Genomic DNA, 12230 nt, shown 5'->3' with positions numbered 1-12230 from the left:
GCAGGCTGCAGGTACATTTAAGCATTTTGCTAATGTAATTTGGAAGAAAAAATGGGAGATTACAGCTAGAGAGCAAAAAATGGAAGAGCATGGGCTAGAATGGCTTTCCTTTGCAAAATATAAAAAGGTCAGTTTCAAACATTAACTACAATGTTATTTTATCCAAGAGATCACCTTAAGAATAAAGCAAGTTTGCTTTGCAAAACCTCACAATAAACAGGTGAACTTGGCACCTTGAGATAAGTGTTAGGTAAACGTTCCCTATGAGAAAGTGAGAAAATCAGTCTTTGAGTAACTGTTGCATGGGACAGCCCAGCAGCCTCATGGCCTTTTGTAACCCAGGGAACACAGCTTAAATACTTTATTTCAGCAAAGTAGGTGAGAACAAATAGTGTCAGTCCTGCTTATCAGAACACTTTTTGTACTTTAACCACGTGCTAGTGTCCTCTTAAAGTCAAGCTTAACAATCTTCCCTAAACCTTTACCAGACAAAGCTTGTTTTTCTTACCATGTGCAGTGCCACTTCTTTCCAGGAGAGGGAAAACGTGTACTTCTGCCTATTTCCCCTTTCCCCAAAAGCCTTTCAGCGCAGCAGAGCAAAGCAATGTACTGGCACATAACAAAGCAAAGAGAAATAACGTTTATTTGTAATTTATTTTGCAAAAACGGATACTAATTTGGAGAAAGGTAAAGTAATGTGAGGGTAAAAATATTTGTCAGGAATAGGAAGTCAATGCCTGTAAGACAAAGGGCTAAGGGGCCACAGGACTGAACAGCATCTATGTATCACAATTTTCCTTCTTTTTACCTCTACTCCAATGGTTAATGACTAGTAATATCAATGTGATTTGATTAGGTTTTGCAGAGTGAGTTAGGAAGGAACCTGAATGCAGCAGCAAATGCCCATTAAAAAACTGCAGAAAAAGAGTGTATACAATCCAGTATATTTAACACTTCAGCACTGTTACCTTCCTAAAGCAACACCTATGGAGAGAAACAAATAAAGAAATATTGTTGGTTTACACTCTTGCTCGTTTTGGCTGGGGGGACTTTGTGTGTTCTGTTAAGGCATGCACCCTGTTGTTGACACTCTAAAATAAGACTATTCGGTTATTTTAAGAATGTGAAATGAGAGATTTTAAAGGATTGACACTGAAATAACTTACAGTTACATGCTCTGAGAGTCATTCTTATCAAATCAACTAGTCTTTTTTACCAGCAACAAAAGCAGGTAGAAGTATTTTGTCTGCCAACAAGAAAATACTCCTTCAGAAATGTGTAACACACTAAGAAAATGATAAATTTTGGCATTTTTTCATCTTCAGAAAGGAGAAATGCAAAACTGTTTCACATTTCAGTATTTTTCTCCCAGACCACACTTCACTTTCTAGCAATTGTCTGTACAGAGGCCCAGTACTACAGCTGCCTTCAGGCGCCTTCCAACTTGATTTATTTACTGCTTATGAAGAGATTTTAGGGCTGACTGTGTTAGACAGTTGTGGGGGTGTCCCTAGGCATGAGCTCTCCTTACAAAGGGAGGGACACGATAGCCCCTCGGCAGTGGGGCATTCATGCCAGTGATTTGTACCACCTGAGCAAGCCCATGGGGCTCAGCTCCATGCTGGCCCTGCCTGTTTCTCTGCTGTGCTGGAGCTGCTTTGGCACAGGCGGGACGCACTCCTCCTGTTCCTCACGTGCGGCAGCAGACACGCGTCACGGGGCTGCTCCTACAGCTCGGATCGTCCATCACCAATCCCCACTGCCCGCACACAGCAATCCTTGAGCGAGAAAAACACCTCCTGCGCTGAAGCTCTCTTCAAAGAGCTCCCACACGGGACGGTAGCGGCCAGAGCAGCCTCCCCCCCTGTCGGGGGACAAGAGCCTGTTCGCCCCGCCGCTCCGCTCTGCTCCCGCCACAAAGCTGGGCAAGGGAGGATAAAACAGGGCAGCCCGGCAACAGAGGGCAGAACAGGTCAGCCCGGTGCTGCTCAGCTTTCTCGGGCCCCGCCGGGGTGGGGCGGGGCCGGGCCGAGCCGGGCGGGCGGAGCGGAGTCCTGGCGGGGACCGCCCCGCAGCGTTGGGGAGGAGCCGGCACCCGCTTCATAAAGGACGAGCCGCGGAGCTGCTCGGGGTTGTGAGCCGAGCGGGTGGGACGGGTAGGGCAGGTGGAGCGGGACCGAGGAGGGTAGGGAGGCAGGACGGAGCCGGTGGGGTGCGGTGATGGAGCTCCTACGGACTATCGCCCACCCGCCGGGCGGCGGCGGCGCCAAGGGCTGCGAGGCGGCGGCGGGCAGAGCGGCCGGCTGCGAGTCGCGCAGGAAGAAGGCGGAGGAGCCGCAGCACCAGCACGGCCACCCCGCAGCCGAGGTCTCCCGGATTATAACCGACCCCACGACGGGGAAGCGTTACTGCCGCGGCAAGGTGCTCGGAAAGGTAATGGCTGCGGCGAGCCCCGTGCCCTCCCGAGCCGACAGCCGGCGTGCCCAGCTCGCCGCCCTTCCCGGCGGGGCGGCCGGCGGGCGCTGCCCCCGTGGGGCTGCGCTCCCGCGGAGTGCGGAGTGCGCTGCGCTGCCGCCCTCGACCTGCCCAGCGCCGCCCGGGCCGGGCGCTATGGGTCCGAGAGCCCTTACTGCCCCGGAATTGTGCCTTCGGCTCGGGCGAGCCCGCGGGAAAGACTTGGATGTTGCATGCGGGGAGTGGGGAGCGCGAGCCTTCCGACAGACCATGAACCTAGGACCTGTCCTTAGAAAATTGCCCTTTGCTAAGGAAGTTGCGCTTCTTGACTAATACATGAGCTGGTGAATGACTAAGTGCGGGACTGCATTTATACCTGCTCTAATTGCCTTTTTCTCCTATGGCTCTTTAGGGTGGATTTGCCAAGTGTTACGAGATGACAGATTTGACAACAAATAAAGTTTATGCTGCGAAAATCATTCCTCACAGCAGAGTAGCAAAACCTCATCAAAGGGAGAAGGTATGTATGCATGAATGATTTTTTTTTTTTTTGTCAAACTCCTTTTGTGCTAGATTGCCTACCCCTTTTCCTGAAATGGTTCTCATAGAGCTGTATGCTCAACCTTGTGGAAGCAAGGCTAACAACACCTTTCTTCTTTCCCACTATCTTGTCTTCACAGATTGATAAAGAGATTGAGCTGCACAGAATGCTTAATCATAGACATGTTGTGCAGTTTTACCACTATTTTGAAGACAGAGAGAATATTTACATTCTTCTGGAATACTGCAGTAGAAGGGTGAGTATCAATTGGGAGAAATCTGGTATTTACTTACCTGGAAATTGCAGCTAACTTAAATGTGTGATATGTAAAATTTATTTTTCATGGCTTTAGTTGTTGTTTCTATGTGTACTCATTTACTTTTGCTTACAGTGCACATGCTTAATCTTGTGCATGAATTGTCAGTGACATTTCTGCCTTTGTTTTTCCTTTGCAGTCAATGGCTCACATCTTAAAAGCGAGGAAGGTATTGACAGAACCAGAAGTACGATACTACCTCAGGCAAATTGTGTCAGGGCTAAAGTATCTTCATGAACAGGAAATCTTACACAGGGATCTTAAACTAGGTGAGTTCTCCAGATTGCCAACTTCTAAACATACTCCTCCAGTCCTGTCAGCATTGTACCACTTTATCCTTGTATGGTGATAGTTTGTTTAGTAGAATCAGCTTAGTCTATCTTTACAGTGGAAACTCATGGTGCTTAAGGGATGACATTAAGCGTTCTTAATTTAAAAAAAAAATCTTGCCTAGCTTCTGGCTCTGAACAAAGTATGACTCAGCACCTGTGGTAAATGCCGTCCTACCTTGCCAGAGATGGACTAACTGGAATCTCTTTGTTTGCCAGGTAACTTCTTTATCAATGAGAACATGGAACTGAAGCTTGGTGACTTTGGCTTGGCAGCTAGGCTGGAACCACTGGAGCACAGGAGGAGGTAGGAGCATCAAAAATATATAGTCTAGTAGTAAATGAAACTAAATTTATATGAAAATGAGAAGTCATGTTCCATAGCAAAAGCTAGTTACTGCCCCTCCAGTATCATGAAGTAAAATGAAAAAAAATTCTATGCTATTAAAGTTCCTACAGCTCCTCTTTAGATGTCTGAACTTGAGAGGAAAACCTGCCCTATGAAAAATAGCTCATTCCCCTTTCTATTTGAAGTATTAACCAGCTCTGTGTTGTCTTTGATTTTTCAGAACAATATGTGGCACACCAAATTACCTCTCCCCAGAAGTCCTCAACAAACAAGGGCATGGCTGTGAATCTGATATATGGGCCTTAGGCTGTGTAATGTAAGTACCTTCCTGCCTTTGAAATGTGTTATATCTACCACTGGCTTAGGCTTTTGAGAGTTCAAAGGGGACACAGTGCTGCATTCATTTACAGCCTTTTATACATGTGTAGTTCAGTGCAGAAATTATTCATGTTGGGAAATACAAAAAAAGGTTTTGTCTATCTGTAGACCCAAGTATGGTGTGTAAAATAAAACTGTTTTTCCTTTGCCTTTAAACAGGTATACAATGCTGTTGGGAAGACCCCCGTTTGAGACTACAAATCTTAAAGAAACATACAGATGTATAAGGGAAGCAAGATACAGCCTGCCTTCATCTCTTTTGGCACCTGCAAAACACTTAATAGCTAGCATGTTGTCAAAAAACCCTGAAGATCGACCAAGTTTAGATGAAATAATTCGACATGAATTCTTCTTACAGGTTTGTACTGCCTGCTATTAGTGTTGTAAAAAACAAAATCCACACAAAAATGCACTCTGTGGTCTAAAAATGTTGTGTTGTATTTCCACAGGGCTTTACACCTGATAGACTTTCTGCAAGCTGTTGTCACACTGTCCCTGATTTCCATTTGTCAAGTCCTGCTAAAAATTTCTTCAAAAAAGCAGCTGCTGCTCTCTTTGGGGGAAAAAAGGATAAGGCCAGATACTTGGACACACATAGTAAGTTTGAAGTCTAGAATACAGTCCACTTATTTCTATTACATCAGTTTCATATTAGTGTACATCTGTGAGATAGCAGCAGAACACTTATACCTGTGTCTCAGAGCTTTCCTGGTTTGGTTTTGACTTTTTTTCTTAAGTATAGATGGTAGCCTGTCCACCTGTGCCAGTTTACGTACATGAATGCTTCTTACAGCATCCATATCTATATTTGTCATCTGTTAGTTTGGAAAGTCTATTGAAATTTAGTCTCTTAGAGTGATTTGTATATAATAGCATCATTTCTGTGGAAGACTATGGCAGGCTTAGAAGAAGCTGCTAGAGAGAGACAATGTATTTTCTGCAGCTAACTTGTTATGCTTTCTATAATTCAATAGCATTTCCAGATTCAATGTTAAATATTTTTTTCCTGTGTTGCAGACAAGCTAGCTAAAGAAGATGAAGAAATCTACAAGCTCAGACATGATTTGAAGAAGACATCGATAACCCAGCAGGCCCCCAAACACAAGAGCGATGAGGTATATGCAAGTGCAGTTCAAATCTAGTAACAGTTGGGTGGAGTAGCTATAATTAAATTATATTTGACTTGGATATCAGGGCTGGGGCTGTACACAGCATAATCAAGCTTAAATGATTAGCAGAGCTGTTTTAAGAGGGCTTAAACAAGCATCACAAAGGTATGGTAGCCTTTGTAGGGAGACTATAAATTTTGGCTTTTGAGTAATTATAGTATCTGCCTAGATTCCATTGTTACCTGTGCGTTAACTTGTCTGCCAGGTGCTATTTCCCAATATTCCAAATACAGGGCTTCAGTTCATGATTAACTAGGGCTTCTTAAAAGAATAAATTGCTGAAATCTGTCTTTCACTACTTGGTGTTCAGACCTGCACACAGCTGCTCCCTTGCTAGGGCAAGAGAACAGAAAACTGATTAATAGCCTATGAGATGCAAATTGAAGATCTAAAGAATGGAAAGACCTGGAGTGCTGCTCTAAGCTAAGTCTAGCAGCAGCTCCTTTGTAATCTTTGTACATGAATACCAGTTTCCCTAGAATTTATTGTCTGTTGAGAAACAGGAGAGCCATGCAAAACTTGTGTATAAGCCTTGACTTGTGTTATGTTTGATGTTTACAAGTCTGACATCTCTTCTAGGAGATTCAGCCTCTTATCACAACAGTGGTGAAGCCAGGAGCATTGCCAGAAACTAAACAGATTGGAGACTCCATTCGGATGATAGTCAGAGGAACTTTGGGAAGCTGCAGCAGTAGCAGTGAATGTAAGTGCAGCAAAATGTGATGTCAAAGTCTGAATCCCACTTTATTTTCCTCATATCTTAAAAGCTTGAAGCAAATGTCCGGTTTTATACTCTTTATTTTTGTTGTTGCAAAAGCCAATAATTTTGAAAAATTTAAACTATAAAGTCATTAAGGCTAGGTTTCTTAATCTATGTAACTCAAAAGTTTAGAATGAAAATCTTCTCTCCGTGTGCTCTTGTCAGTCTAATAATCCTTTCTTTTCAGGTTTGGAAGACAGTACTATGGGAAGTGTTGCTGATACAGTTGCAAGAGTATTGAGGGGATGTCTGGAGAACATGCCAGAAGCAGATAGCAATCCCAAAGAACAGCTAACAGCATCCTTCCAGTGGGTTACAAAATGGGTGGACTACTCCAACAAGTACGGCTTTGGGTACCAGCTGTCAGATCACACTGTTGGTGTCCTCTTCAACAATGGGGCACATATGAGCCTTCTGCCAGACAAAAAGTAAGAATCATTAAGCAAACAACTCACTAAAGCAGTTTAAACATGAAATACTTGTTTCTCATCACTAACCACCTTATTTTTTTTCCTCTTTCAGAACAGTGCATTACTATGCTGAGCTAGGCCAGTGCTCTGTCTTCTCAGCCACAGAGGCCCCTGAACAGTTCATTAGCCAAGTAACTGTACTGAAGTATTTCTCTCACTATATGGAGGAGAACCTTATGGATGTAAGTTCAGCACCTTCAGGGTCCTGAGCTGTAAAAAAATACACTAAATGTGAACTGAATGCTTAACACAGTCTGTTGCCTTTCCTAGGGAGGAGACCTGCCCAGCCTAACTGATGTACGCAGGCCCAGGCTTTACCTCTTACAGTGGCTCAAATCTGATAAAGCATTAATGATGCTCTTCAATGATGGCACGTTTCAAGTAAGTGTGGTAGCATCACCAGAGAAAATGTCTTAAAATACTTTATTGCAATAAAACTAGGTAAATCTCAGAAACTGAAAGGAGAAAGGAGACAAACAGTAACTTACTTCTCTTTTGCAGGTGAACTTCTACCATGATCACACGAAAGTCATAATTTGCAATCAGAGTGAGGAATATCTCCTTACCTACATAAATGAAGACAGGATATCCACAACGTTTCGACTGACAACTCTTCTGGTTTCAGGATGTTCATTGGAACTAAAACACAGAATGGAATATGCTCTGAACATGCTGCTGCAGCGATGTAACTGAAGGAATTGACTCTCTTAAACCAAATGGACTCTCTTGTTCACTGTGAATCTACAGTGGAGATGGTGGAGCAACTAGTATGTTGATGATGGATGTGTGGTGGTACGAAAACTGGACTGTCCAAGTGTGCTGGGCACACATCTATTAGAAGCCTAAACCTACTTGGAGTAAAATGTTGTGACAAGGAGTTCTTCGGATCATAGTTTTCCTTGCTTCATGTGTGTTAAAGATATAATTTCACTTGAACTCGGAGCAGAGTGTGTCTGTTTGCTCTTTAAGAGAGCATCTCTGATGGAGTTAAACTGTGAATACACATCTGGAAAGGGAGGGAAGGGAGAGCTCCGTTGTTGGGGATAATAGTAACAAGCAGCTTCTGGTTGCTTAACTGTGAATTATGGCCATACTGTTTTTTTCCTTATTTCTCAAAAATACCCACACTTGTGGCTGGCTAAGTGCATTCCTTGTTAATTTTTTTTTATTTATTACAGCCTAAAGTGAAGTATTTATTACTTTTTTTTTTTTTTGGACCTTGGCATTTTGAATATAAATCTGTTGGCAATAAAGAATGGAAACCTGAGGCATCATTCTCTACTCTTTCTCCAGTGTAACTGAGCATGCTTTACTTCGCATTACAAAAAAATGTCGCAGATTTGCTTTCTATATTCTATTTTTAAAAAGTCTCCTGCAGGTCTGGATATGAAGGGTAGGCAGGTTTATCTGTGTCTATGCCCACTTACAGTCACAAACACCAATATGGCTATTGTTAATTATAGCTGCAAACCTAAAATAACTGCTGATGGAGCTTACAGATGTAGGCCTTGACACTTGTCCTAAGAGCTTAAAACAAAACTATGGTTCCCTTCAAGATACTACATCTCAAAATTGATGTTTAACACTGACTGAAAAGAACTCTTTCTTCTGGGTAGTATGTTGGAGACTGAAGGATAAGAGGAGCTGTGTAAATTCTCTGCTTGCTGGGAAAGCATTGCTCTTATCAAGGGCCTGAGAATCCTGATACCTCAGCAGCAGAATCATTTGTCACCTATCTCTGTGCCTCTACTGAGCTTTATTTTGTCTTTCTACCCTTGGTTGAATACCCCAGTATAGTAAAATCAAAAGAGTGAAAAAATTAAAGGGAGACTTAGTGTATACCATAAATCATAATTTGTCTTAGTAACACTTGTGGTCACTTAGTAACACTTGTGGGTAGAGTAAGCCCAAAGTTGACGCTTAAGTTTTCTGAGACCAACACCAGGATGGCCTGCTGCTTTCTGCAATCTCAGTGCTTCTAAACATCCACTTACATGACTAATGGCTTTCCAAAATAAGGCAGTGCCATTTGTCAGTTAAAAACATGCAAATAGGTGCAATTATGGAGAAATCATGGACTCTAGGCAGGTGGAAATTGTCTGACTTGTGGACTGGGCTTACTTCTCTTAGATATTGCATAGCACCCGGACCTGTATAAACATATAGCTGTCTTCAAGTAACTGTTCTGATGCAACAGCAAGCAGTTAATTGCTTACTTGACCTATTGTTCCTATAACTGAATGAGGCCTTTTCTGAGCTACATCAATTGCCGTCAGTATATCAATCACAGCAGCTGAATGTAAGGAACAGGCAGAGTAATAAAACGCAGACTAAACAAAGTACAGATGTCAATCTGAAATAGTGAGCAGAGTACTTATTGCTGGCTTGCTTCATCTTGCAACAAGTGTGTGTAACTGTGATGGGGTTTCTTGCATTGAATACCATGCATTAGGTAATATTTATTTACTTCTCAAGTCTAGACAGGAAGACCCAATTGAGTTCTTCAGATGGATTCATTAATGTATCTCTAGGCAGTTCAGTGAAGTTAAATATATACTTGCTATAGTGAGCAGAATTCAGCTTCCCAGCTGTCTACTTTCTTCAAGGGATAATGGCTGATTTTATTCCTGAGAGACCATGACTTACCTAATTCTGCTGCACACGTACAGCTACTGTTGTGTTCTTCTCCCTAACAAAGTAAAATCTCCCTTTTTGTTTATGACATTAAACATACAGTAAACATACAGTTTGCATGCATTTCAAAAACAAAATTTACTAGAGCCATAGTACTTCACATGGAAAGACCACTTTTGTTCAACTTTTGTGTGGTAGAGAAAGTGCAAACCTTTATTCAGCTGCTGATTTCTTTGTGTACCAAAATCATGTTTGTATGGCTATAATTCAGGCTCATGTAACCAAATAAATCAGCTTTTAATTTAGAATATTTAAAAATGTATGTAAAGGCTCCAGGATGCTAGTCATTTGTGGATGGTTGATACCTCACTAAAATAAGTCAAGTGAATCAACTATTTGTATGCAGTGTTTATGCTCAGTGGTTGCTAAATCCTTATGTCTTTCTGCTTAGTGCAGCTTATGCTCTGTATCCTTACCTCACTTTTTATTTTAATATTGCAAAACAAGAAAGATGTTTAGATCAGGTTAAGGAGATATATGCTTTTCAAGGTACCTTTGTCCTAGTCTCTGAGCCCAAAGATGGAAAGCCATTTTAAAATTCTTGGTATAAGAACTTGCATCAGGAACAAAAGTTCTGAAATTCTTTCTCAGGGTCCTGTCTTAAATAAGATGCTGTAGTGCACTACTTGGCCTTTTTACTTAAACACATAACTTCCTCTTGTAGTTCTGCATACAGGAAGATAAATATTAGAAAGGCACTTATCCATATCTTCTGTATAACAAATGTCTTACCTTCTCTTGAAAGATGTGGTCTGCATTTTATGCTGGTCCAGCAACTTGAAACCAAGAGAAAACACAGCATAAAATCTAGTTTGAGAGTATATCTACTTGAAAGGAAGGTGAGGATTAAAAGGTTAGGTGAAAGCACAAAGGTTTGTCAGGTATGAATGCTGGACACGATGAAATAACATTGACAAGGAAAAAAAATATTTTGTACTCCTATTAAAACATCTTTATGAAGTTTGAAAATTTATTTTTGCAAATATATATACATACTTGTATGACTGAGTGCTCTAATCTGCTGATAGCAAGCAAGTCAAGAAAATTATTCAAACAGGTCATGCTTCAGAATTAAAAAATGCATTACCCTCTAATGCCACTAGTAACTCAAGTATTCTAGGGCATTCTGTAATCTTTTCCTGAAATTATTCCATTTCATTAAGTTCCTATATATAATACTATGCAAAAAAAGAAAACAGTTTCAGTGTATGCTGATTTGCAATATTGAATAAACTTTCCAATATTCTCCAGGTTATTTAGGAAGCTAGAAGAATATTCTGTTATTTTAAAGCTATTTCATTACTTCTGAAAATAGTCAAATCAGAGAATGATCCTTCTGCTGCCCACCTCTCGGGATCTCCTCTGGTCAAGCTGACCCCAAGATGTATTAAAAGTTCCTTTTCCCCAAACCAGCTGTTGAAATAGGAGTCAGAAGTCTTCGGCTCGCGTTCTCAAGGTTGTTTATTATTTTTTATCTAAAACATTTTCTGTGTGGCCTGCCCAGTTCTCTTTAGCAGGTCGGCCTGAGGCACACTGCCCGCCCACGGGGCTGGTGTTGTCTTTTATACTACAAACTACGTATTCAATATTTACAGTTGTGTTCCAATACCTATCACCTATGTTAGACAGTGACTTTCTACTCTACACCAATCCCAAAGTACCACCATCACCAAGAAGATGGAGGCTAGGAAGAAGAAGGAAGAAGGACAGGACAATGCCCAGATTCCTCCGTCTTGTCCCGTAGACCCCCATAGTAAAATTCTTCAAAATTCCACCTCTCACCCTGTGGCAATTACTATTATGCTACTTAAACTTTTGTGACTTGTAATTCTTCATATTAGGTTGGTAATTTGCTCCATGGGTTGAGATCGAATTCCCAAGTGTCTTTGGCTTCCTGCCAGGGTCTCCCAGCCCCTGCCAGGATTTTGAGCCATCCAGGGCACCCAGAGGGATGTCCTGGGTTCTGACACACATCAATAACAGGTAATTTTGTGCTTGACTAAATGGATTCTAAAAGTAAATTTTCAAAAAATTATAGGTTTTTATAGGTATTTATGAACTCCCAACCAGATACATACACAAGGAATCAATGAGAATAATGCATGGCATGAGCCATCACTTTTGTTTATTTGGTTTGTTTTTCCATTTTTATGCCTTATAACATCAATTGTGGCAGAATTGCCACAATGTTAGACTAGGACATACAAATTAAGAGGTTAAACTCCATTTAAATATCCATTTAAATATATATATTTGGAAACAAATATCATGGATCGTCATGGTGTTTGGAAATTAGGATAATAGAAAGTAAAGATTTGGCCTCTGGGATTTATGCATGTAAATTAGCTTAGGTATGGGAACAGAATTGATTTGAAAGATTCTGTTTTACTGGCTACACTTGAAACTATTGTATTTTTCTTCTCTACTTGAAATCATGGGTAAAAAACCACTATATTTTCTGTTGTCCATAGCAAGTTTATATCACCTGAACAGGAGTAAGGCTGATTGACATTTTTAATGCCTTCTCCTGCTTACTATTGAAATAAATTCCTTAATCCTCATGACAAAAACATAAAAGTACGTAAAATTGACAGTTATTAGTACCAAAGTGGCCCAGGTAAAGAGTTACTAAACCCTTTTTCATCAGACGTAAAAAAGCAATAACATATTTTACAGTTACTTCCACTAAGGGTTCTGAGTAAAGACCTGAATGAACTCACCCAGTGCTTGGGCAGTGTGTAGGCAGATGTTTTCTGTGGCAGGCTAGAAA

At 41.3% G+C, this 12230-nt stretch overlaps 1 protein-coding gene across 1 annotated transcript; it reads left to right on the top strand.

Moving 5' to 3' along the window:
• Positions 1-2136: 2136 nt before the first annotated feature.
• Positions 2137-8033, top strand: PLK2 (polo like kinase 2). Its single transcript, XM_041414709.1, has 14 exons — positions 2137-2433; positions 2867-2974; positions 3135-3251; positions 3451-3580; positions 3860-3947; positions 4210-4305; positions 4527-4725; positions 4817-4964; positions 5385-5482; positions 6116-6239; positions 6484-6724; positions 6819-6948; positions 7037-7147; positions 7268-8033. The coding sequence occupies exons 1-14, from the start codon at positions 2221-2223 to the stop codon at positions 7457-7459; spliced, it is 1995 nt and encodes a 664-aa protein (XP_041270643.1). The 5' UTR covers positions 2137-2220; the 3' UTR covers positions 7460-8033.
• Positions 8034-12230: the final 4197 nt, after the last annotated feature.

Source organism: Onychostruthus taczanowskii, unplaced genomic scaffold (assembly GCF_017590055.1).
Source record: "Onychostruthus taczanowskii isolate IOZ18803 unplaced genomic scaffold, ASM1759005v1 scaffold46, whole genome shotgun sequence".
NCBI classification, from domain to species: Eukaryota; Metazoa; Chordata; class Aves; order Passeriformes; family Passeridae; genus Onychostruthus; species Onychostruthus taczanowskii.
This window is presented reverse-complemented; position numbering and strand designations above follow the sequence as displayed.